Here is a 27840-nt window from a genome sequence, read left to right as displayed (position 1 = left end):
CTTCTATACCCAATCTGTTAAGGATTTTTGTCATGAAAGGATATTGTATTTTGTCAAATGCTTTTTCTGCAGCTATTGAGATGATTGTGTAATTTTTATCTTTCATTTTATTGATATGATGTATTATGTTTATTTGTGTATGTTGAACCATCCTTAAATCTCAGTGATAAATCCCACATGGTCAGGGTGTATAATCCTTTTAATGTGTTCTTGAATTTGGTTTGCTAATATTTTTTTGAGAATTTTTGCCTTTGTATTCTATTGGAGATACCAGCCTGTGGTTTTCCTGTAGTAGCTTTATCTGGTTTTGGTGTTAAGGTAATGCTGGCCTTATAGAGTAAGTTTGGAAGTGTTCCCTCCTCTTCAGTATTTTGGAATAAGTTTGAGGAAGATTGGTATTAATTCTTCTTTAAATGTTGTGTAGAATTCTCCAGTGAAGTCATGTGGTGCTGGAGTTTTCTGCATTGGGAGTTTTTTGGTTACTGATTTAATCTCTTGTGACTGGTCTGTTCAGATTTTCTATTCCTTCCCGATTCAGTCTTGGTATGTTGTATGTTTCTAGAAATGTATCCATTCCTTCTCAGTTATGTAAATTGTTGGTAATTGTTTATAGTAATCTCCTATGATTCTGTGTATTTCTGTAGCATCATTTGTAATCTCTCTTCCATTTCTAATTTTGAGTCTTCTCTTTTTTTCTTAGTCTAGCTGAAGGTTTGTCAATTTGTTTATCTTTTTTTGGAGAACCAGCTCTTGGGTCCGTTGATTCTATTTTCTCATTTCTATTTCATTTATTTCTGCTCTGATCCTTTTTTTTTTTATATGACAGAGAGAGACACAGCGAGAGAGGGAACACAAGCAGGGGGGGTGGAGGAGGGAGAAGCAGGCTTCCTGCGGAGCAGGGAGCCTGATGCGGGGCTCAATCCCAGGACCCTGGGATCATGACCTAAGCCGAAGGCAGGCGCTTAACCATCTGAGCCACCCAGGCACCCCTCTGCTCTGATCCTTAATATTTCCTTCTTTCTGCTAACTTTGGGTTTAGTTTGTTCTTTTTTTAGTTTTTTGAGTTGAAAGTTGTTTATATTTATTATATTATTTATATATAAAGAGCTATATATAGTTGTTTATGTATATTATATTCTTAATATATGTGTTTATTGCTATAAACTTTCCTCTCATAACTGCTTTTGCTGCAGCCCATAATATTTGATTTGTTGTGTTTCACTTTCATTGGTTTTGAGATAATTTATTATTTTCATTTTGATTTCTTCTTTTACTCGATGGTTGTTTCAAGTTTGCTATGTCTTAAAATGCCATTTAAGATGGCTGGCTCTTGGGTTATTGGGTTGCTTTGTTTTAACTTTAATTTCTAAAAGATTTAGAAACCAGAAATATATACACATTATTTTTCTTTCTAGTTGCTTTTAAATAAGAAAATCCTTGGCTGATAGTGGCTTTTCACAAATCTGAATAATTTGGATAAATTTTGGATAAATTCTACTTTATGCTACTGAAATCTCTCACCAGCAGTCTGCACATGTTTGTGCTATTGGCCAAGTGACCTTTAGTCAAAATATTTAACAGGTGTTCAAAACAGAAGTCTTAAGGAAGCGGACGAAGGGGCATAGAAAACAGCTTGAAGGGCCTCCCACTGGCTACATTTGGTACAATTTTAGCATTGAAAAGAAGGATTGCAGTGGAGTATTACAATTTTTTTAATAAAAAGAATCCATGAATTCATAGATACTTCAAGAAACTAATAAACATAGAAAGAATGATAGAATTAGGAATATATCACCATCTTGCAACTATTGATATAATAAAATCTTCTGGCAAAGATCATCAGTGTTTAACCATCAGGTGAAAGGAGGAGAATGTGCTTTCACTGTGGAGAAACAGGTTACACAACACTGTAACCAGGTGATCACACTGCAGAGCGTCACCAGAAAGTTCCAGCTGGTAATGTCTGCTTCCTCATTGAATGGATGGGAAGTACATCTATATAAAATTCTTGCCAAAAGTTTTAAATTTGAATCTAATTATGAGGAAATAGTCACACAGTTCAGATAGTGCTACATGCTACAAGAAAACTGTTCTAGACTCTTCAAAAATATCTTTAGGGAGACAAAAAAATATAGGGGACGTCTGTTCTGGATTAAAGGAGACTAACAAAACCTGGTATATGAATCCAACATGTGTTCCTTGATTGGATCCTGGATTAGGAGGAAAAACATTAAAGATATTATTGGAACAATTGGGGTAATCTGAATATGGGATGTATATTAGATTCTATTCTATCAGTGTTAAATCTGGTCGTGATGTTATCATGGTTATGTGTGAGAAGGTTCCTTGTTCTTAGGAAAGACATGCTGAAGCTTTTGGGGTAAACTTAAGATCTTGTCATAAGATCAACAACTTACTTTCAAGTGGTTCTCAAAAACTGTGTGTGTGTGTGTGTGTGTGTGTGTGTGTGGAGAGAAAATGTGAGCATGCGAGTATAGCAAAATGTTAGCAATTGATCAGTCTAGGTGAAAGGCATATGGGTGTTCATAGTACTAACTCCTTCACTTTTCAATAGATTAAGAATGTTTTATAATGTATATTTGTACAAATCAGGCAATTTCATGAAAATTTTCCCATTTCTAGATTCTCTGGAAAAATGGCAAAATCGGTCAACCTTAGACCAGTGATCCTGCCTGGCAATAATTGATTGCCGTAGCAGCTCCCCCTGTTAAATAGAGGGAGGGCTTTTTCAGTTTTCCACAGTCTTTACCCTTCACTTTTGCCTAATATGTCCACCTTCTTTTACTCATTGACATTACCTGCCTGGTGGCTAATATGCATTTGAATATGTACCTACACATATATCCTTTGCAGATTTCCTGGGTGAGGTCAGTTGTACCACAGGTGGTAAGGACTTTTCCATATGCTAAAACTCTGGGGAATTATTTGGAGCCCTAGCACACGAAGGTAGCTCTGAATTTGATCCCCATATCAGCTAATGAGCTTCACTGGGTTGACTGAATATCCGTCCTCATCCCCAAATGTATATGTTAGTCATGTGGGACATCAGTTAAGAAAATGTAGGTGTAAAAAGTGTTCAAAACTTGCTATATAGGTGGTATAAATACTAAAATTCTTTCAGATTTAATGTGTTAAAAAATTGTTCTCTCTGGATTCTGCCTGTCAGTTGACACAGTCTTGCAAAAGTTTTGAATAAAGCCACTTGAGAAGTTTTCAATCTGACATGCCAAGTCTTAATGAAAAAACATTTTGTGGAAACATTTACAGATGCCAATGCAGAAAGTAGTGTATAAACTTTAATTACCTTTGTAAGTCGTTCTATCCTGTGTTTAAGCGATTGCCTTCCTGTTACACACCCAGGGAGGGTACCAGCTCTAGTTGGATAATCATGGAGTTGAGCCTTCCCCCAAAATAAAAGAGCTATATCTGGCACAGGTTAGGACTCAGCTAGCCAGTGAAATGTCTCAAACACACAGAGGGAGGGAAAGGACAGGACTGCTGTAGGTCAAGCTTGCCAGGCAAGCATATCTATGTGATACTTCATCCATTTTTGAGGGGTTTTCATCCCTGTTTAATGTGATGTTCTTAAAAATACTAGCTATGTTTGTCCAGTTCCATGTATAAATACAATTTTTGTGAAGTAAACAAGAATTTTCTTTGGGAATTTGACGGAAATGAACATAGAATCTCCTGGTATTTCAGTTAGAACCAACCCAGTTAAGTTGGCATTCCAAGAAAGTGGTTGAGAGATAAACTTTGAGTTGACCTGGGAGTCAACAAAGGGATTGTATCTGGTGCTTTCTCTTTTCATTCAAGTCCCAGACCTAGCACTTCTGGGTTGTCCCTCTTCCTACTCATAATGTTAGATAACTCTTGTGCAAAGTGGTCCATTTTTGCCTACGAGGGGATTAATGTGAATATTCCCAGTAGGATTTTGCTCAAATCTTGGGCCAGGAAAGAAAATCATTCTTTCTACTCAGTTCTGGAAATACCAACAAAAGCTCAGAGGAAATCAGCCCCCCTGCCCCCTCCCCGCCATCCCATTTACATTCTCTGGCCATCCCTCCTGTCCAGCCGGGCACTCCACCTGCAAAAGGAATTCATCTCTCCTCTGCTCTTTCTCTTAAGGCTCCAGAATCTGTTGGGAGCCCAATTTCCCTTGAAAATATTTTCCTAGACTGGAAGGCAACTTCCCACAACAGACGTTCCCTGCCTGCTGCTTTCTCTTTAGTGCTAAGAGTCTGGTATTCCCTTGGCTATCTTTCAGAATTTCCAATAGAGTAACTAACCACTTAACCAGCTAAATGGCTAGAGAGATCTTTGCATTTTTAAGCATCAGGATGATTGATACCTGAAGGTATTTCTGGAATATTTGTCCTTGGGGATTAACTGCAGTGTCCCTAGATTATGTAAATGTATTCCTTGTGATTTTGTACATTTTTAATATTTGATTTTAACGCCATTAACTCTAGATTATAATCACTAAATGGAGGTCCTTTAAGCATTTAATACTACTTTTGTATGCATTTATTGATCCTTTTTTCTCCGCATAGGTAATGAAGATAGCGGATTTTTTTTTTTTTTTTTATAGAAAAGCAATTCAGCAAGCATTCTTAAACCGTCTTACCTCATCCCCATTCATTATTGTTAGCATTGGTAGGCAGTGATTGCATATTTAATCTTCCTCACTATTGCGTCATATTTTTCTTTTTCATCCAAAAGTATTTATTTCCATTCATTTAGTTCTTTTATTGAGTATTTGGTGGTTTTAAGCCTCTTATTCCAAAAATGGGCATGACCAGAAGTTGCATATTTTCCATGCCCCTAGTTTATTATATATAATGTATTAAAGATAGTAGCTAAGTCAGCTCTTTGGCAGATCTGAGAAAGCATATTATGTTATGCCGGGCATATCTGTAAATAAGCCATGCGGATGAGAACTAGACAGAAGGTTTACTGAGAAATAATGCTGATGTCATTCCATTGGAATGAAGGGGCTGTTACAACCATAAATACATTCTATAGCTAGCAGCTAAGTGTCTAGCTCTATTTCTTTTCTAAGATGGAAAAAATGTGAAGCAAACCAAAGAAGTAAATTGTGTTTATAAAGGGGGATATTTTAATTAGTTTAGGCCTTACAGTTATTCAAACAGTCTGAACCTACGGTTCTTTTTGGAGCAAACACGAAAACCATTATTTGTGGAAAGTTTAAATTTCACATGACACATACTCCCTCTATGTGTGTGGGTTGTTGTTGTTTGGTTTGGTTTGTTTTTTTCTTTTAAAAAAACGTATTTGCTTGCTTGTGTATTTTTGTTTTAACTCTCCCTTTGCTAAAAAATGCTTTATTTTCTTGGGAGAAGATTTGTTTTTGGGAGAAGAAACATGTAAGTTACTGAGCTGAAGCCCCCTTCCCCCTTTTTTGGCGTTTGCAAATTGGGTGGTTCTCAGCTCATTGGGATGTGTTTAAACCAGGGGCTTCCCTCTTCACTCCTTTTTAAGAAATTACCTGTCCCCAAAGGTGTCTGTACCTGCAAAACAAAATGCCCATTCTCTGGAGCACTGTCAGCAAGTACCCTGTGATCCTTCTCTACTGATCAGCAGTCTTCACTGCAAGGAAAAGGCTTTCAAATATTAAGAAGGTAGTGATGTGAAAGGTGGGTTGTCATGTCCATCCACATCAGCCATGGTGGCAACAAAAAGCAGGTGGAAAATGATTTTAATCTGTTGGCTTAGTTCAGGCAGCTTCAGTTCGAGGAGAAAGAAATACAAAGTTGGCCTCTAAGATTTGCCTCTGGATTAGTTGACTTGCTGCAAACCAGAGGGAAGAAGGCAGGCCTGATAATGAAAAGAACCTCGTCCTACAACCTTGTGCCAGAACCTGGCTTTTTTTTTTTTTTAATTCCCACTCTTCTAGGACAATCTGCTTGCTGTTCAGTTGTCACACACCAGATTCTTTAAGGAGGTAAAAACAGAAACAAACGAGACCTAGTTTTCTTTTTAACTTGATATAAAAGATATCCTGGGGGCACCTGGGTGGCTCAGTCGTCGTCAAGCATCTGCCTTCAGCTCAGGTCATGATTCCAGGGTCCTGGGATCGAGCCCCACATCGGGCTCTCTGCTCAGCAGGAAGCCTGCTTCTCCCTCTCCCACTCCCCCTGCTTGTGTTCCCTCTCTCTCGCTGTGTCTCTCTCTGTCAAATAAATAAAATCTTAAAAAAAAAAAAAAAGATTCCTGAAGGCAGGTCACCAGAACTGTTCTTTCTGGTTTTGTTTATAAATTTTTGTGAGAGCATTAGCAACTGTTTATTTGTCCTTATTCACGAGATGGCATGTGTGTGCGTGAGCATAAGAAAGGGAGAGACAGAGCCACAGAGGAAAAGAAAGGGCAAGCAAGCGAAAGCTTGATCCAAACTCTGGAATATCCTGGATAGCTGAGCTCTGAAGCTGTTTCATGGAAAGGGAGGTAATTCGTAGACTTCTCTGAGGCAGAGTTAAATCTTGCTTCAGGAGAGGTAGGCCAGGGTCGGAGTGAACTCGGTTATTTAGGTGGTAGAGTTGTGAATTTTGGCATTTCATAACCGGATTGCTAGCTTTCATGCGAGAGTTTATTTTACATGCGGTAAGTAACTGTCACTTTAGCTCAGTTCAACGGATTTTATTTTCACTCTTGTGTGTGCACATTTTATGCCTGGCATTTATTTACTCTCTCCTCTTAGTCTGGGGCAGCACAAATGGAAAAGCGTTCAGTAAATGTGGTGTGAATGCATTTTTCTCTTCTTTTTCCGTATTCACCATTTAGACCCTTGAAAGAAAGAAAGAATCCTGTCTGGCTTTGAAACTGCATTTCTCCTGATATAATAGACCAGTGATTGTCCCGTCACTACCTTTCCTCCCCTTGCCCTGCCCTTTTTATTTTTGATCTTCTCAGAATCCTTTGTTTATTTGGCTCCATTCATGGCCTACTTTTTCTTCCTTTTCTCACATACCTTCCCCCAGATCCAAAGGCCTTTGCTCTATTTATTTGACAGCTTTCTTGGAGAGGAGGGAAAAAAAAAAAAAGAAAGAAACACGCCCAACAACCTAGGCCCTCTGGTAGGACCTGGGGGTGGGGGTGGGGGTGGGGGCAGTTTCCTGCTGCCACCCTGTTGTTTCCATGCACCCCAGTGCAAACACCCACCACCCTCAGCTCTTCTCTCTCTACGTGCTCTCCCTCGTGACCCCCAGAGCCCTACTCATTTGTCGCCACACAGTCAAGGTTCTACTTGCTTTTGGGCCACACACTAGTCTCTGGCCCCGGGGAGATGGTGTCTGCTGGCTGGGCCTCTGTTCCCTCCTTCATTCCTCCTCTTCATTTCTCAGTCGACAAAGACACCTGCGCATGTGGAGCTCAGCCCCCAAGGTGAAAACCGTGACGCACAAAATAGACTTTGGTCCTGCCCACTGCTATGAGGTGGAGCGGAGACGGTCCATCTTGCAAGGCATGTTGTAGAACTGAGCCAGGGGATGGTGCCTCGACAAGCACGTACCTGGGTGCTCAGGAAATGTCGGCTTCCCTCGCTATAATCGCAGACAGACTGGGACAGTCCAGACCTCCCTTTGGAAGTTGTTTTTATCCCAGTCAGGACCTTTCACTTGTATTTCTGGCTCTTACCTGAAACCCACTCTTTTCTGTTTTAAACACATCTCCCCCACCACCACCCCCCTCCATCCAACCTCCTTTCCCATTTTTCCCTTTTCTGTCAAAAGCCTGACCATTTCTCCTGTCATCTGGGTTTGAAAGCTGGCGAGGGGGAGGGGCCTTCCATTTTTGTGGGACAAAGCGTGCCTTTTCACTCCTTTCTTTCATGCCCTATATCTGGTACGTAGTCCTGAGGATTCTTCTTTTGCTGAGCTCTTTAGTTCTTCCCCTCCTTTTTGTTGAATAGGTGATTATCTCCATTCTAGTCTAAACCTTCATTACCTCAAGGATAGTGTCTGGCTCCGGGCTTCTCGTCCTGTGTCAGTGCGGGCAGAAGGAAGCAGTGACCTCCTTCAGCTAGTTGTATGAATGTAGCTATTTATGTGAGTGTTTGTAACTCTGGAATAACCAGAGATTCAGAAAGTTTTGTCTTTAACAACTGAACCAGTTCATTTAGTGCAACTGTGCTTATTTTATTTTAGTTTGTTTTTTTACTGACAGGTAGCTTCTCAGATACACATTATTTATAGTTTTCTTAGTAGGAGCTTCCAGAAAGTGTGAGGGTATGTACGTGTTTGACTTACGGGTATAAATTATTATCTGCATCTTATCATGAATACATGGTTATAAACGAGGTTGTCATTTGGTCTTTTGAATGTGAAGTTTCTTTCAGTTGTAATTTAGTAATTTAAACACCTGTATTGCCACCAGCCCGTTTCTTTTTCTCACCAAAGCAGAGGTAAACACGTTCTACTAAATAGAATGCAATAGGAAAAAATGAACTGATCCTTTTAAAGTTTAGGGCGGTGCCAACTTGAAATCTTATTATTCCTTACGTAGGCTTGGTTCACTTATTAAACAACAAAAATACTCACTATCTGATTCTTTACGGAAAAGAAATTATTTTGAGTCTGTAGCATCATTGCCTTCCTGAAGTGTATATTTTAGCAGGAAAGACAAGTAATAAACAAGGGAACACATAAACAAGAGGATTTTTAGATTGTGGTAATCAGTAGAAAGGAAATAAGTAGGATATGAGAATGACTGGAGGTTGGACAGGGGGTGGGGTTGAGGTGGGATTCTTTGAAAAGGTGACTTCGAGATTAGACCTAAGCGATGAGTATGAACAGCCTGGGGGGAAGAGCTGGGCCTCCTGACCTCTCACCCCCTAGTTCCACTTCCCTCTTCACCTCCAAATGCCTGCTTGTCTACAGGGTCAGCAAGATGTTGGTTCCCAGGTAGCCTTCTAGCATGTTCTCTCGGGTTACCTATACCAGAGCCTATCACATGGAATTGCCTGTTGCTTTCATTTTCCCCCACTAGACTTGAACTCTTTGAGGGTGAGGACATACGCTTGGCAATCATGTAACTCTAGCATTTACATCATAAACTAGGTTTAACAGTTAAATAAATCTGTAAGTTCAAAATCAGATTACATCAAGTAGGTTGTGAAAGTCATGGGGTTCCTCTACAAAACATAGTCTTATGTTTAAAGTCTCTTATTTATCTTTTTAAATACACATTCTTCCCTCCCCATCCTCTCTACTTCAAGCACTCTTCCCCTTTTATTTCTAAAACAGTTCTTGCCCCGCTGCAAAATCTCCCCACTTCCCCATCTTACTTAAAGATATCGTCATCCATCCAGTTGGTCAAGCCAAAACCTGGGAAGTATCATTGATTCTTTTCATTCCTTCACCCTTGCTTATCATACCCAATCCTTCAACACCTGTGCCTTTAAAACCAGTTCTGTTCTCCCTGTCTTTGCTACCATCCCCAGCCCAGGCGAGCTCTGTCCTCCACCCAGACCAGCGCAGCAATGTACTGACTGATCTTTCTGCGTCCCCTCCCATCTTCTGTATGTCCATTATTCATGAAAAGCCAACCAGCTCTTTCCAGACTTCAAAAAAAAAAAAAAAAAGACCATGTCAGTCCGTCCACATAAACACTTCAGTGGCTGCCCATTGAGCTTAGAATAAAAATTGAACTAAAAAATCTGAACTCACAGCCCTGGATGAATTGGCCACTGTCTCTTCAACCTCATCTCTTCGTTGCTCTCAGCTTCTAGCTGCTCCAGGCTCCCCCGCCTTCTTCTTAGGACCTTTTATTTTCTGTTGCCTGCTGCATTGTTAGATGGAACTCGGTGTTAATCTCATCAACTCTGTGAATATGTAGACCGGTATAGTGGCAAGTTAGCCCAGCCACAGTGAAATCCCCACCCCGGCATCATTCCCATTCCCGATTTTTCATTATCCTGTGCATGGTACCAAAAGTTTATGGTAACAGGCAACTGACTTCATGGTAGCTCTAGTTAAAGGCCTTGGAGAAGGAACTGGACAACCTCATTGCCTTCTACTGGTATTAACCGTTCTTTTTTTCTCTTTTTCCATGCAGAATATGAGTTGGAAGTAAAGAGGGTGCAAGACATTCTTTCAGGAATAGAGAAACCACAGGTATGTCTTCTGGATTTCTCAGCATAAATGACACATACTTAAGCATTTCAAGTGTGCTTTTCTTTCACCACATAGTAGGTAAACAAAAGGGCCCCTTCCTATTGCTGGTTATTTATAAACTATGAAACAGTGTTGGTATTAATGGAGCATGAAAATATAGAACAGCAGTCTTTCTATTCAGTCATAATCCACCAAAATGTCTTCTCTATTTAGATATTCTGAATGCAATTAGGTATTCTTCCCTACGTCCAAGGATACATATCCTCCCCCTCACACCCTCCCCACCACAGGTACACAGAAGAATTTTCTTTTGGTGATTTCCTTTAACCTGTGTAAATGCAGTAATAATAATTTTTGAAAACCTCGGTGATTCCGACTATTTTTCCAGGTAAATTTCAAAAAGGTATTCAAATATTAGCTGAGAAAAGTAAGTCCAAAATATTGAGTGTAATGGCAAAAAGAAAAATTGGTAGGAATGATGATATTGTGAGGTTTTAAGTTTGACTTTGCCAAATGTTTTGAAATTCAAGTGAAAAATTCAAAATGTTGACTCAGCCTTTCATCTGAGGTGAGAGAGCCAAAGTTCTTTGGCTGTTTTCTGGCCCAGTTGGGAAACCTTGATCCTTCATGTGTTTCAGATACTGAGGCTTTTTAACAGAAGAGTTCACACATGCCTCAGGGTATACAGTTAAGTTTGACTAACCCTAAAAGCGTGAGGAATGTTGGAGGACGGGGCCAGCAGGGAACTTGCAGAGGAGTGGGGCATTGGTGTTGGGTGGTGGAGTCTGTCCTTACTCTGGTAAGGAGCAGGTAGCCATTGTGAGTTTTTGAGTAGAGAAGTTCCATAGTCAGGGCTATACTTTCAAGCTGATCAACCAGTTGACAGATGCACTGGTTTGAGAAGAGGAGCCCAGGAAGGCAGGCATCAGGAATCTGTTACTGTAGTGTGGGTAGAGGCGGTAGGAGGCAGAATTCGGGTGGCGGCCCCAGGCATGGCAAGGAGAGGATGGATACTAGAGCCGTGGAGAGATGTCAGTAAGGTGTTAGAACGTGTCAGATATCTGGTGTCACAGATAGCTGGGCTCTCAGGCTTAGATGCCTCCACTGAAGAGTTGCTTCCTCTGAGAGTCTCCCTGGATGGCTGTCCCTGCCCATTAAGTAGGATTCTCCACAGTACTTAGAACCATTGTTACTCCCCCAGCCTCACTGTGCTCTGCGTGTAGGTCTGTCATACATTGTACGCCATTTACTTGTTGCTGGGTCTGTCCCGGTAATCTGTGAGCTCCTCTAGAATGGGCTCTGTGTCCTTTGTATATCTTCAGTGCAATTTTTAGACTTACTGAGTTTGTTTCACTAGCAGGGCACCCGGAGAGGTAAACCCAATGGGCAGTCACGAGTGTCTGGTAGGTCAGTGCTGTGGAGAGAAGGCGGAACGAGACCTCGATCAGGAGATCACATCGCATGGAGTTACGGTTCAAGAGAGGAGTGGCTGATAGCTTTGGGGCTGGCGGGGGGGCGGGGGTTGGAGTGGGGGTGGAGCATGGAGAGAGGTTAGAAAAGCTTGGGGGACAAAACCATGGGAGAAGCTTACATTTGTGGTACAGCAGAATGAAGAAAACTCCATGAGGAAGACAGGAGTCAGGATCAGAGTGCAAAGGCAGAGCAACTGGTTAGCTGACAGTCTCAGATCCAGTCACAAAACTTCATAGTCCAGTCTTGCTCTTGTGAACACACACCATGTTTGTCTTGAGTTATTCCTAGTCGTTTCTTGACTGCAGAAGTGACGGAGTTTGTGTTTATTAGGATTATGTGGCTCTAGCAAGATAAGAGCACTATTTAAATGCATTAGTCCTTTCCTTGATTCAGCATTTATTAAGCACTTAACTCTGTGCTTCTTAGAGCAAGATCAATAGACCAGCTTATATGTAAACAGATATGGCATGAGCTGTAACATTGATAAGATTGTCATCTGAGTGGTCAGAAAGTCCAAAATGGTCTCACTAGGCTAAAGTCAAGGTATTGGCAGGGCTACGTTTTTTTCTGGAGGCTCTGGGGTGGATCTCTTTCCTTATCTTTTCCAGCTGCTTCTAGAGTTTGCCTGCATCCCTTGGCTTGTGGCCCCTTCCATCCTCCTGTCTCCCTCTCTGACTTTCCTGCCTCCTCCTTTCACTTAGAAGAACGCTTGCTATTACACTGAGCCCACCCGAATAACCCAGGATAGTCTCTGTCTCACAGGATCCTTAAGTTAATCACATCTGCAGAGTCCCTTTTACCTGGCAGGGCAAAATCTTCATAGGCTCCAGGGATTAGGATATGGACCTATTTTGGGCGTCATTATTTCCCCTCTGGTCCCCACATAAATCTTGTCTGCCTGGTGATCGCCCCCTTGCCCTTCCCAGCCCAGTTAGTCGTCTTACGCATTTTTTTCCCCTCCGTCCCCTCCTCTCCCTCCCTGCCTCTCCTCCCCTGTCTCTGTCTGAAGTTCCTATTCATGATTGTGTCTTATTTATCTTTGTGCCTGATACCTAGCACTGTCCTTGGCACATCATGAACCCTTAACCTATATTTGCTGAATAAATGTGGGGCCGACTGCAGTGGCTGCAGCTAGGTTCTGGCAAGGGAGACAAAGGCCTCAAGGCCTGCCAGCATCAGATGCGGCTCGGCCTACACAGTGGAGTGTGGGGACAGCCGGTGCCAGAGCGCGAGGCGACGGCATGGAAGGGAAGGACCCCTGCTGTGCAGTCTGGGCCTCTGGGCTGTTAACTGTCTCTGTGATCTTGGGTAAGTGACATAAGCTCCCTGAGCCTCGGTTTCCTCACCTTGGAAAGGTAGGAGAATAAATACCGCACGGGACTCTCAGAAGTAAATTATCGTCGGTGTGTAGAGGACTTGGGATGGAGTGTGTCCCAGTGGCGTAAAGCGCGTCATTATGCCGAAGTGAAACTCCCTGCCCCACTGTGCAATGGCAGGGGGTGGCCCGCGGCTTTCCAGGCAAGATGCGGTTGGCACTTGGTGAATTTGCTTTTTCCTTCCACCACGTCAGATAACCCCTCTCAGTAAGAGGCACATATTTTTCTTTGAGATTCTGTAGATGATTTGTTTTGGGTGTAGAAACAATATTTAGGATTTGTCGATTCTAGCCGTCTTTCTAGGACTTAGGACTCCCTGAATTAAGCAAGTCATTGGCTCTTCAGAAACTCAGATACTATAGAGACCCACATAACTTAGCCATTGAGTAAAAACAGGGTACGCGTTGACGAGGTAATTTGTCCTGAGACTAAGAATTAGGTGCCTTGGGATGTGCAGTCCTAGCCACTGCTATGTCACAGAAACAAGGTTGCTGTTATTCTACGTTTAGGAAGAAACCTCTATCAGTACGTGCCACCTCCAACCCAGCAAGGTTTAATCAGCTCTGATGGTGGTGCTAGATGTTGTCCCCCACATCCTACTGGGCTGTTTATTTTCAGGGTGCAAATAAATGTAAGCTGCATTGTTTCCATCCAGTAATGTTTAGCTTGTGGAAACAATTGATTTGTCAGTTCCAGAAGTGAGTAAACTGACCTAAGAGAAATAACTGTCCCTCCAAGAAGCCATTCCTTGAAAAAATAAACAACACTATATCTGAAAAGATTTGAGGTTCTTAGCACTTACGGAATGATAGAAATAGATGATTGTGAAATATAGATTTGAGTGTCTTTTTTTTTTGAATAATGATCTCTGACCTCTTCCTTTTAAATTTTCCATTGTGTTGTTATTTTTCATGATGGTACTTTTGAAGTGAAGCCAATATCTCCATGGTGATATTTCCTTAACGTACTCCCTAATTGGATCTGCAGGCCTCCCACATAGTTAACTCCAAAGTCCTGACCAAATTTAGAAGCTACTAACTTAACATAAAAATATTTTACATGGGAGGAATAATTGAGTAACTTTATGAGAATAAATGGTATTTTTGATCCAGATAATATCATTTGCATATGATATAATCTAAGAATTAAGATAGTAAAATTTTACAGAAAAATATTAAAATAACTGAATGAACAGGAGAGAAAGCGGGGGGGGACAAAGAGAAAGAGAGCTAAAGACTATTTATCAAATAGCTACCAGATCATGCAGTCTTACTTCCTAATGTGTATGCACATATATATATGCTTTTACCTAGCAGTTGCCCTCGAGTTGGAGTCTGCATTTAATAAACACATAGACAACAACAATTTCTAATCAGTATGTGATTATTTAGAAATAAATGGTGGTTTTGTGAATCCTTCTAGATCCTTCAAAGCAGTTTAATTTCTATGCAGGTTGCACTGGTAACCTCCACAACAGACCTTTTACATCTCTGGTGCCAAAGCAAGTGTCAACTTGCGTCTTGTCCAATAATTTTGTAGCTAAAAAATCACCACTTTTATCATCATCATGAAGGAGATTGACTTCAGTTTGCGGTAGAATAATTAAACGTCAGGAAGTCAGTTTTATGGCTTCTACACTTCTTTTTTTGGATGTCAGCCATGACGACCCTTGTGATAGATTAGCTGCCCCAGTTTAGTTTGGTGGTCCCCGCAGGTGAGAAATCTTCCCCCCAGAAAGGTGAAATGTGTGAGAAGGCTTTCGCCTTGAAGGAGGCCTGAACCAGCCAGAGTCCTAGAGCTCGGATCTCTCGTTAGGGTTATCACCTCCCTGGACACTTGGAGGATGCATCTGGTGCTGAGGATTCCCCTTTATGTGAGGTTCTCTTGAAAGGCACCGGAGAATCGCCCGGCATCATCCTCGAAATGGAAGTGAGTTCCAAGTTTTGCCAGAGACAGAGCACTCTTTCTCTCAGGATTCCAGTGCTTAAAGAAAGGAGACCAGAGGCCCTGGAGTCTGTGAAAAGGAGGGAGCAGGAGCACAGCAAGGAGTGTTCCATTGGTTCTAGCGTAGTGCTAGTCATCTAGGTGGCATGTCTCTTAGCTCTAGGAAAGAATTCCCAGAAGCCACGGTTGCTGTTCTCTGAAAATGATGGGGCGTTCTCAGAGTGCGCTTCCGAAAGCCTGGCCCATCGGAAGAGCGCCTATCACAGAGCTCTGCGTTCAGTGGACCCTTTGCCGCCTTCAGGCTTGCTCAGGGAATCTGGAGAAGGGGGAGCATTGTGTTAGTCAATGCTTCAAGTGTTGTACATCACTATTCCGTTAATAATTCAACCAAGTGTACATTCTTAATAGCTGATGAAAAAGATTTTAAAGGGATGTGAGTTTATGGATCCTTGTTCAGTATCTAAAGCGCTAGCGTTTGCCAAGCTGTTTTGAAACGTGATGTTATTTCACACCACCATTCATCAAATCGGTGTTACTCCACACTGTGTTCTTGGAACTGTGCCCAGTAGCCATTTGTCACCTCGGCTGCATGATTTTCTACCTAATCAGCCTTCTTTTTAATGTAAACGAAACTCTTCGTAGCAAAATATCTGCTAGGAGGTAGTCTCTCACGCATCCTTCTCTTTCCACCGGGTTGGTGCTCTTTGAGGCAGAGGTCCTAGGTTAGAAAGTAGCAAAGTCAAAAGCTAAGTTATAGGGGTGTGAGAGGGAATGGTATCCTGAAGGCATGTTACAGGGCAGGAGGGTATAGGGCAAGAGGAGATGCTAGTCTGGAGCCATAGCAACAAGAGTGGAGTTTGATTCTGTAACAATATCTCAGATTTTTTAAAGAGGTGTGTAATGCTGGTCTACCATCCACTGTGGCGCCTGTATCAGAAACTCAGACTATCTTACTCCCTTTGGTTTTTGTTTTTCATTCAACAAACATTTACTAAGCCACCACTACTCACAGTTGACTAGGACTTGGGTCCTGTCCTTAGGGAGTCCCACAGTCCGGTGGGAAAGGGAGACAAATGCCATAAACATGATTTGCGATAGTAAAGATAATAGCAAGTTGCTGTAGAACAGAGGGATGATGATAGGTGACACACTTATCTTTCAGGGAAGGTTACTTGGGGATAGTGAGGCCCGGCTGGGGTCGTGAATGATGAGTAGGAGTTTGACTAAAGAATTGGTTAAATATATCATGAAGCTATGTCTATACGGAGCAGAAATGATATGGAGGAATCTCTGCGAAAAATGGAATGAATGACAGACTGGAAAGGGAGATTCGGTACTCATATTCCATGTTACTCATGTTTTTAAATTATTTTGTGTTAAATTTTAATGCTCTGTATAGATCAGATAGTGACAAAAATGGAAGGAAAAAGGAAACTGAATAATTTACATATCTCTATCCACAAACTAATAATAATCTACCACCAAACAGTCTTTATGAACATGAAGCTTTAGCATCTACACTAACTCTTGATTTTAATATTTTATTCAGACCGGTATCCAGAGAGCGGCAAAATAACCTTCAGAAACTTAGGACATCAAGTTCTTTTGACTTATTTTGAAGAATTAGACTATGCGTGAGGTTGGGTTTCTCTGGAAACAAGACTCTAAAACAAAGATGGGAGTGCAAATAGTGTATTTGGGAAGGCGGGGGTGCCCCAGGAAGCACCAGTTAGAGCAAGCACCTGGGATGGAAGGGCGGGAAGCCCATGGCAGGGTCTCTTACTGAGCAGCTTACAGCTGGAGGTGGCTGGAGCCCCATCCTGCTGAGAACGGCACGTGGGTGGAGTGCAACACGCCTCAGTGTGGTCCTAAGTAAGGGAAGAAAGTTGGGGTGTTCAAAGGTGCCAGAGTCCTCTGTTCAAATGAAGTCTTACGCAGAGGCTACACCAAAAAGAAAAAAGAAAAACAGATCTGAGAAGAGGTAAAACATCATCTCAGCACCCATTTCAGCCTGGGCCTGGGTCCTCCTCCCCCATCACTGGGTTCTCCTGGGAACTGAGGTCTTCAAGGAGCCTGGTTTGAGAGGTACTGGCTTTGAAGGCTGGGAGGCCACCAGAAAGTACCTGCAGATGTGGCTCCTTCCACGTAATGTGATGGCCATCACTGAGATCATGAGAGTCTCACATTCAACTTTTTACCTGTAAAAAAAAATTCCCACGCAAGACTGACGATTTTACTTTCTGGAGGATCGAATGTGAATTATGTTATAAGGACAGGTGTTTCGGGAGCTATTGTGGACGTCGGGGCCTGGACAAGAGAGTACAAGAGATGGTTTTTGCGTCGTAATTAAAACTGTGTACCTTACATTAACTCCCGAGCCCGTCTTGGGCCACTACTCATCATCACAAAAATGTTACTGCAAGATGTAGTATCTGATGTATATAAAAATGGATTTGGATAAATTTGTCTGTGTTTGTTTTTCCTCAGGTTTCTAATATTCAGGCAAGAGCGGTTGTGCTGTCCTGGGCTCCCCCTGTTGGACTTTCATGTGGACCCCACAGCGGTCTTTCTTTCCCCTACAGCTATGAGGTCGCCTTATCCGACAAAGGACGGGACGGAAAGTACAAGATAATTTACAGGTAGCCTGTATCTCCAGGGTCAGATATTACCGTTCGTTTTAGCATCTCCGCTGCCGCACAGTGAAATTGGAGTCATTAAGGAAAATCAGAAACAGGAAAAATTTAGAGGCCTTGCAAACTTTCCTTTAAATAGTTCATTTTAAGAATTAGTGATAATTGCAAGAGTTATTTTTGTCCAGAGTAATTACCAATCAGAAATGACTTTTGTAGAGCTATTTGGTGTTGATGAGCTATCACTTGGTTATGTCAGGTTGTCAGTATAGTACTAAAGAAAAATTTCCATTAACGCCTATCGGGTAAAAAGTGAGCGTGACTTTGAGATTTTCTATATGTCAGTCATGCACTTACATGATTGATTACCTCTTTTTAGACCCAGACCATTTTCTAGTCTGGTTTTTTGAAATTCTACATTATGGTTTCCTTCCATTTCATTCTAATTCTTACTGTCCACCAGAGTTTTCTAGCCTGTAGTAAAGATTCCTTGAAAGCATTTCAGCCCAAGGCTTTCTTAAATAAGTTTAGCCCACAAGGTAAGGGATTGTCCCACACCACAGAAACCAGGTCACACTGGCTCACTCCCGGGTGAGGACACTGCGGTGATTCCCAATTTTACTTAGAATAAAATCCTAACTCCTTCCTCCAGCTCCCAACCATTTGGTTCTATTTGAGAAGTCCAAATTGGCAAAGAAACACAGGGCACCATTTGCCCCAGCCGCTCCAAGAAACAGTGTCTGTCGGGGCAGGATGACTGCTGGTGGTAGAAGCTAACCTCGCGCGCCCAGAGGGGCTAGGCCGATGACAGAAGTGAGGAAAGCAGGAAGGTTGGGGGTGAGGTGTACAGGAGCACTCCTGTCTTCCTCTGAAAGCGGCAACCGCCACTCACCTAAAATAGGTTGTTGCCATCGGGGAATGCAGGCATAGAGGTGCCAATGTCTTTAGATTTTGTTTTGTTTTGTTTTTTTCCAAGAAATACTGGAAATCTGAATTGTTATGTAAGCCTTCCTAACGTCAAACTCATTCAGCAAATTCAAAGACACGTTAAGGGTACAGTGCAGGTCAAACAAGAACTGTAGGCACCGTGTGGACGCTGGCTTACAGTTTGCAACTTTAAAAAAGTATTTTGTTTGAAATAATTTCCAACTTATAAAATGTTGCAGAAATAGATGAAGGAAGTGTCCCAGATTTTGCCTATTAGTTACCTTTTTCTCCTCTTTGGTTTACTATTGGAGTTATTCTGTCTCTCTTATTTTTATCTCCTCCCAACCTGTGTTTTTTCCCATTAGTTGTCTATGGCATGGCCTTTTACTGCTAAATACTTCAGTATACTTCCCAGGAATAAGGATATTTTCTTACATAGCCGCAGTGCAGTTACCAACTTCATGAATGTACATTGATAAAATACTTTGATGTAGTCACCGTCCACATTCCAGGTTTATCAGTTCATTAAATACTATCTTAGAGCATTTTTCTCCCCCTCTAGGACAGAATCCTGTCCAGGGTCAGATATTACCGTTCGTGGACATATGTCTTTCACCTGTAATTTGGAACACTAACACAGTATTTGTCTTTTGTGGCCCTGACGTTTTTTGAGGAATACAGTCAGATCCCCACCCCTCACCTTTTAAAAACTTTAATGGAACATTCCTTATTTTATGTTGGCCATTGCCTCATGATTAAGCTGAGTTGCATTTGCAACTTCTGATCATATAAGTGGTTTTGTTTTATGTAAGAGAGAACTGATTTGTATGTGTATCTATCGGAGAGCTATTAGTATGGATATGTGAGGGAAGCACACTGAGATTTCTTCAAGAGAGTTGAGAAGTTGAAGCATTTGGGGTTCCTGCCAAGGTGAATCTGAGAGCTACCTTCAGTTGACAGCTGGTATAGTTATTTTACACTTATATTTATCTCTCTATTTAATTTCCTTGCTTATTTGTTTTTATGTATTTACTTTGAAGAACTGATAAGACCTTTTGAAACTTCATTAGTAAGTTAATCTTGCCATTTTCCCGATCTAGGATGACATCATTCAAAAGAATCTAATTTTCTAGTCCAGAAGGGTAACAATACCAGATAGGCAAGTTTATTTCTGGTTTATGGTGGAATCACACACAGGAGTTCTGGAATCATTGCCCTACATGACTATGAGACCCAAATCCCAAACCTGTCTTTACTGTTGAAACTGGTATCATTGACTAATAGATGATTTTTCTTTGCAGTGGAGAAGAATTAGAATGTAACCTGAAAGATCTCAGACCAGCGACTGATTATCATGTGAGGTGAGTTAGGATCTGAGACCTGACCTATGTTGGATAATTCAGATTGCTGAAAGAAATCATGTGCTCCTTTTCAAAAGTTTTTGGGTAAGGGCACTTGCCTAACCAAAAGTTGTAATACCTTAGCTCATTGGCCACGCATTAGTGCTGTGCACTTGAGAGCATAGTGATTGGGGAGTACACAGTAAGGCTTCTGGTCATAGAAAAACAGATGATACACTGAACTGAATTTTTAAAATGATTTTTAAAATAACTTTCATAGGGATTCCTGGGTGGCTCAGTCGGTTAAGTGTCTGCCTTCAGCTCAGGTCATGATCCTGGGGTTCTGGGATCGAGTCCTGCATCAGGCTCCCTGCTCAGTGGGGAGCCTGCTTCTCCCTCTGCTTGTTGCTCTCTCTCTCTTGCTCTCTGACAAATAAATAAATAAAATATTAAAAAAAAATAAGATAACTTTTATAAAGATCTGTTGACTATATGGTTTCACATATAATATTTCCTTTCTGTAAAAGAAATGAATATTTTGCCATTGGTGTATCAGTTGTTTGTTAACGCCCTTTACATATAAACTGTATATTCAGCACAAATGAGTAAGTCTTGCCATGTTGCAAGAACACCTTTGGGCCTTAAAAGACAGTAGGTTTTGAAATGAAACAAGTAATGCAAATATCAAATTATCTCTGATAAGAATTAACCCAACTCGGCAAACCAGTGAATCCATATAATCCGATACATAGTCTGATATCGCTATTGTGATTTTTTCTGGGATCTCTGCTGTGACTACTATAAAAGCAGAGTTAGCTAATTTTAGGAAGAAACCCAGCCAACCATAGACTTGTGAAGAGGAGAGTATTACAGGAACTTTTACAGAGCTCATCTAATCATTTTAAGATACATTCACATATCCATTTGCAAATAGACAGGTCTCTGAATGTGATCCGTAACATTTTTTAAATTTAAATTTTAACTTAAAATTTTATTTAATTTATAAACTGACCAGAAATTGTAATTTTATCTAAAAGAATACACAACAGTGGATTCTGTCTTCATTCTTCATTTATGCATGTGTGCATCAAAGTGTGTAGTACAGTTGCAACGTCAAGCACACATTCTTTATTATACTTTCCAAAGGTTCTTTCATGATGGAGTGGAGGGAACATAACCGAACAGGAGGAACATATATTAATTAATGAGGCAGCTTGAGTTCTAGTCTGGTTCTGCTGTGAACTGACTATTTTAACCATGCTTAATCACATAGAATCAAGGCCACAATTTTCTCTATAACAAAGGTAGGGAAGTAGGGATGTGTTCAGATTATAATACCTTATTAGCCACATAAGTGTTTAAAACTAAGTTTAAAGCCATATGTAAAAGAGCAGGGTGTTTTATATTCAGTCTCAGCATGCTTATCTGCTTGGTTGTTGTATTGCATAGAACTCTGTTGCAACTCTCTCTTCCTGTTTAAATCAAAACATTTGGATTTTGAATCCGTTAGCTTCAGCCCAAGCATATTGAACTTTTCACAGTCTGTACAAACAAAAAAATGGGTGTAATTTGTGAAACTGAGATGATAATAGAAATAGTTTATTCTTTCAAACGGTTGATTTAACAACGAACCAGAAAATGTACCACCATATAGGGAGCCGTGTAAATGTTCCGCGTTAGTCATTGTTAACATATATTTCCTTTTCTCTCCATCTTTTAACAGTTGATTGTTACTGCTTTATAAAGGTTTACTTTATTAATTTCCTGCTCATTCATGAGCTAACAATGTCTTTTTAAAGAACATAAATGTCTTCGGGAGTCTGCCCTTGATTTGCCATTCAAATCTGTTGTTTCCCTTCATTTCTTTTTAACTCGTCTCACAAAGGGTAAATTCTGATAACATTGGCTCATTGGTTCTTTTTACTGCCACGTCTTGTAAGCATCTTGAACTCCCAGGCAGATAAAAGGAATAATCAATGGATGCTCCAAGAGGAATAGGAACATGAGGTAGTTACTCTCTAGAGGCTTTGGATCCAGACTTTCCCCTGACACATCGGGGACCCCACTCTTGTGATATACATCACACCAATGCGACACCACACACCAGCCTAGGGCACTACCGTTATGTGGTCTCTTTCTCTGCTTGCCAGAGAGTTAGAAAATTCTCCTCTTTTTGGTCATAATCTCTCTTAGTATTTAAAAAAAATTCTCTCCTAATAAAATTGTCTACAGTCCAGATTTTCCTTTTTCCCTGCCTGGTCCCCAGTTCTTGTAGATCATTCACTCTCTCACCTTATACAGTCTTTCCTTTTTCAAGCTAGAGAAGAATCGAAATGCTTGCAACTCCTGCTTAGATTTAGCTTCCACTGCCTTGAATTGCTTTGGTGAGGCAGTGTGACAGTAGGGGACAGAGCTTGGACTTGGGGGTTAATGGCCCAGTCACTTAGTAAGGGTGTGTGCTTAGGCAAGCCACTTAAACTTAAATAACCTTGTTTTCTCATTTATAAAATGAGAATAAGGATACCAGCCTCAGGAAGATGGTGTGAGAACAAATGAAGCATATGTGCAAACCTATTTTTCTAAATCTGTAAAGTGTATAAATGTTGTTTCTGTTTGTTCTGTTTTGTTTTTCCAAGATGTTGCGGTGTTTCCACGCTCTGACGATAAAAAAGACTTCATGACATAGGTTCAAAGCCTGTGTATGGTTCGACCATATCACTTACTATTTTATTGGGATAAAGATATGTCATACTTGGCCCTGGAAAAAAAAAAAGCAAAATCTCTTTTTATGATGTAGCTGAGTTAACATTCACAACGTCTTAGTTCCAGGAAGTAAGCTCATATCAAACACAGTAGACTCAAATATAATTTTAAATTTAACAGTCACCTCTAATGCCTCAAAAGGCTGGATGGAAATAATTTTCTCACTAAGTTTCCGTAATAGAAGCTGCAGAAGAATTCCATTACTGGATGGCTGCAAAATAAGCAATTATATTCATTGCCATTTTTATTTATTTGTGTGTGTTACCAATTAGAAAGTGTCCCCCTGGTGCAAGTCTGTAGAGCCAATGATGGAAACAAGAGAGTTCTTTCAGCAGTTCCAAGCAGGCTGCCTTCTCCTTCCAGTTCCTAACACTGCACGTTTCGATGAAGGCCTGCAGAAGCCTCTCTGCACCACCTTCAGTAGAGTGAAGGGTTTCTTTTTCATGTCATATACTAAAGTCCTGTCTCGGGCTTCTTTTCTTACATTTCTTGTTGCCTTCGATTTTGCCACTCTGATTCCATCCCCTTCATTCAGATCGTTCCATATCTTCATTCAGTGCTTTTTCCTATTTTCAACTCTTTTTTCTCCCTCCTGTTAGTGAGTATTGCCTGAGTTCACCAATCAGATGTACAAACCTTTTTTTGGGGGTGGGGGCGGTGCGCCTGGGTGGCTCAGTCGTTAAGTGTCTGCCTTCAGCTCAGGTCATGATCCCAGGGTCCTGTGATCGAGCCCCACATTGGGCTCCCTGCTCTGCGGGGAAGCCTGCTCCTCCCTCTCCTACTCCCCCTGCTTGTGTTTCCTCTCTCGCTATGTCTCTCTCTGTCAAATAAATAAATAAAATCTTAAAAAAAACCCTTTTTTTAAGTAGCAGTCTCTTGATCATGGATGCTGTCATTGACTGGGGCTTAGCTAGCCTCACTTCCTGGGCAGGATAGCTCGTGACCTCTGCCTATCAGCCCACTGGGATCGGGAATCCTCCAGACAGTGCTACCGGTCGTGCCTCTGTGGCTGTTTAGATTGGCACTTGCCATGCCATTGAGGCCAAATTCCACATGGAAAATTGTATATTGAGACATGTTAGGTTTTAAAGATTTGTTTTCTTACTCACTTTTTGCTATGAGTTTTTGTGTTTAATTTCTGCACATCTAACTATTCAGCCTTTTTTTTTTTTCCCCCTCCTGGTGATTGAGGAAAATAATACTCCTATTATGTTAATTTGAAAAATTTAGGTGTTGGGTCTTGGGTTAGATTCTTACTAAAGTCATCACTTTTATATTTGTTACCAAGTTCTAACACAAATTGCTTTTTGCGTTTTAATGTTGGTTGAATGTTGAAAAGAAATCAATTTGTAATTACCAAAGTGTATTTAATATTCAGTGCTTCCATATAGGGCATTGCATTATTTATTGTATAAAGCCACCAATACAGAATCTTGTTTGTATGTGTGTGTGAGAGAGAGAAAGACAGAGACAGAAAGATTGTGTGTGGGGTGTGTGTGTGATTATATGTTGAAGAGGGAGAAATGAGAAAAATCCAGTACATACATCATACATGAATAACTATTTTATAATACTTGTAAGTATATAAGTTTATATACATAAACATTTATATTCATTGATTTATACGAGATACACAAAAATACCATATTCCTAATTGGTAGTTTTAGAATTAATACTGACATTGAACTAACCGTTTTATTGTGGACGTCAAGAACAATCATGGGATAATCAGGAATTTGAGTGATGGAATGGGTAGCAATTTCATGACAAACTTTGAAGCAGTTTTCCAGTCATTGGCATTAACAGTTTGGCAAAGAAATTGTCCAGAAATGATATCACTTAATAACATTTCTCAGAAAAATTACATGATGAAATATTTCCAAAAATACGGTTGACCATCTCAGTACAGAATTATGAAATAGGTGTTATTGACTAGAAACCGTGGCTCCTACCACGTCACAGATGTGCTGGAGGAAGTTGGAGGCGAATTTCTGAAATTTTAGGAGCACCTGTTTCATAAGCATTTAGTCAGTATTTAAACTGAAACAAATGTGAAAACCCAACACAAGATTAATCGTATCATTAGAAAAACGTATTCTTCTTGGCTGGGATAAATGCAAAAGGAACTGAACTGTTTGCTGATTTGTTTAACCCAAGAAACTGATCCTCCTTTCACATGATGATACTTAGAGAAACACATCACCATCCTATGAAAAACATTATTACAATGTTCTTAAAAATAAAGCGTCATTTCCAGAGACTTTTCTGTAAAAGTTCCTGCTAAAAACGGAACAGTTAGTTGCTGTCTATTTACTGAACAACTTTAATTGATGGATATAATCGTGGTATACTTAGATATTATGTCAGTTTTTAGATACGATATGCAGCACGTTTACATTGCCATATAAAATGGATCTCACTTCCTTTGTGGACAGACTTTTACAAGTGCAAAGCACTGAGTCCTGATTTAAACTATTACATTCTTTGAGTTGAAAGACAAGAAAAATAACTCCTTGTGGCTTGTACAACTGTCCATCTTCAACGGCCTCAAATTTTTATTCTGTCACCAGGATCTTCTGTTCCTCCCATCAGCAGTCATCCTGCCAACCTGGCTATCAGGAGCTTCAGTCACTCCTGTCTCTCTAGCTTAATAAGTGTGGATTTTATGACTCCCAGAATCTCATTAAAGAGCAAGAGCGCACTTGACTGAGTCCAGATCTCCGCAGATAACTCACCACACTCAGCCAGCGCTTTGTAGGCCCTTGTCCCTGCTTCCTTTCCTCTGCTCTATTTGCCGTGTAGATTTGGGGGCTGACTGTGTGTGAACATTTAGGACCCAGTCAACCTGAATAGCCTGAATTTGTAAACACATGCCCAGTGACTGTGAAGTGAAATTCCTCCTAGGAACCTAAGTGGGTCAAGAGCTGGGTCCAAGGCAGCTGAGAAGCCATCTCCGTGCTGAGGAAACAGCAGGCAGTGGTGAGGACTTGAGCTGGACAGCACCCGCCCCACCTCTCTATCTGGTTACTACCATGCAAGTATGCAGTTTTGTTGGTAGAACTTGTAAGAACTTCTAAGTTTTTCTCTAACTTCTAAGAGAAACCAGAGGTTCATTTTTCTAAATGAGAGATCTCCAGAACTTTAAGTGTTGGCTTGATGTTTAACTTTTTATTTCAGAAAATTTCGGATACAATCAGAAGTAGACCGTAATGGATTCTCATAGACCCATTGCCCAACTTCTCATTTCCTTGCTACCCCCACCTACTCCTCCTGCCCACACAGCTGTGAAGTCCAGACATCATAATATTTCATCTCTGCACCACATTACCATCATCACATGCCCATCCAAAATAAGCAAAAAGGATAATTCTTTCATGTCTTTAAAATTCAGGGACTATTTCCATTTCCTCAACTGTCCTAAAAATGAAGGCTTTGTTTCTTCAGTTTGTTGTAATTGAAATTCAGACATGGTCTGAATATTCCGTTCGGCTGGTATCTCATAAATTTCTTTTCATCTGTAGGTTTCCCTCCCTTTCTTTTTTGTCCCTTTGCAATTTATTTGTTGGAATAATTTTTTTTTTTTTTTTTATCCCGTAGAATTTTCAGCAGTATGAATTAGGCTGATTGCATCCCTGTAGTTTTGCTTAATATGTTCTCTTTGTGTTTCGTGGCAAAGAGGCTTAATCCAATACAGGTTTAGTTTTTCTGGCAAAGGTTTTATAGATAGTGGCATTATCTTTCATTAGGAGTGCGTGATGTCTGCTTATCTCTTTCTGTACTGATCATTGCCTGTGTCCTTCCATTCATGCATAGGTGGCTGTGATTTTTTTTTTCCCCCCTTGGGCCAGATGTAACCCATGAGCCACCAGCTGTAGAATCCAACCAATCTATTAAAATTTAGGCAGGAACCCTGCCCATGTCTGGAATGTTCTGTGATTCATTTTAAGTAACTTAACTCCTAGTGAGCCTGTCCTGATACATGGAAATGATCTTGCCAAATCTACCATTCACTTTTATAATATCATGTGCCTACTTACAGTGAATGTAAAAAGGGACATTTCTTTTCATTAGGTTGGGTGAAGAGATCCTAATAAGTATCCTTTGTTTGGATCAGATGTCGTGGTGGACATAAGGCAAACAGGTCAAATATCCAGTAAATGTGCTTCTTACCTTTTAAGATGGAACTAGGCATTAGTACTTTTAACATGTGTGACCTCCATAAATTCTTTGTGATAGACCTTGAGGAGAAAGGACCTTGCAAATCACATACCTAATTAGGTCCTGTTTTCCATAATGTTGTTATCTCTAGCCATTGTTTATGTTCATTGGGTGGAGTGAGGGGAGATGGATTGTGGGTGTTCAGAGAAGCGTTAATTTGGGGATGAGTAAGGACAGTAGGCAGTAGAGTATAGCGGTTAGATTTCCACGACTGTGTTCAGTTGAGGCAACTTTCTAGCTGTGTAGCTTTGGGAAACTTACTTCCCCTTTTGATTCTGAGTTTTCTTCTATCTTTAGTGGGACCTCAAGAATTAAGGGTTTGATTTATTTACCAACTCTGATTAGCTTAATCCTTGCATCTCTTTTAGGCAGCAAAAGTTTCTTTGTTGTCTTTTTAAAAGAGTAGATTTTCAAGTTGGATTTTTTTTTTAATGCTCAATATTAAGGAAAAAATGGAAAAATAGGAAAGAAGATGGTAAAAAATCAACATAACCCTATTTTATGCTATTTGAAAGAAGTATAATTTTATAGTAGTATGTTATATGCTTTTTCTTCATAGCTTCTCTGGAGAAATTGTGCCCATATGTTCAACATTGAGCCAGGCATTTTAATGCGTAGAGTACACAGCTTTAATCTCGGCGCCAGGTGCAAAAGTAAAATGTTCACATGGATAAACTGTACCTGAACGTTATGTTTATTGAGTCAGAGATGCACTTGGCAGTAGCAAGCATGTTTCTGTGTGTGAAACATCCATATTTCTACCTAAATATCTGCAGTGTTCGAAACAGTTTAAAGATCCCATTGTTTGTACTTCTCTTTCCAGTTTGTAGACTCTTAGTACTACTTCTTGTCTCTTTTCAGCCAACCCTTAACTCTTCTTTCAGCCTCCTTCCACACAAAGTCAGCTGGAGAGTGGCTTGATGGTTTTACAATGTATATTTAAAGACCAATTTGGGGATAAGGATATCTTTTTTCTTTCTTTCTTTCTTTCTTTCTTTCTTTCTTTCTTTCTTTCTTT

At 40.6% G+C, this 27840-nt stretch overlaps 1 protein-coding gene across 2 annotated transcripts in view; it reads left to right on the top strand.

The window, feature by feature from the left end:
• FNDC3B (fibronectin type III domain containing 3B) overlaps window positions 1-27840 on the top strand; it is a 337270-nt gene that overhangs the window by 233527 nt on the left and 75903 nt on the right. For both annotated transcript variants that reach the window (XM_021702670.2, XM_021702671.2), the window contains exons 7-9: window positions 10093-10151; window positions 17432-17583; window positions 19803-19862. In XM_021702670.2, coding sequence (XP_021558345.1) covers window positions 10093-10151; window positions 17432-17583; window positions 19803-19862 — 271 coding nt within the window. The remainder of the gene's footprint in view (window positions 1-10092; window positions 10152-17431; window positions 17584-19802; window positions 19863-27840) is intronic.

The sequence above is a fragment of the Neomonachus schauinslandi genome, chromosome 1, assembly GCF_002201575.2.
Source record: "Neomonachus schauinslandi chromosome 1, ASM220157v2, whole genome shotgun sequence".
NCBI classification, from domain to species: domain Eukaryota; kingdom Metazoa; phylum Chordata; class Mammalia; order Carnivora; family Phocidae; genus Neomonachus; species Neomonachus schauinslandi.
This window is presented reverse-complemented; position numbering and strand designations above follow the sequence as displayed.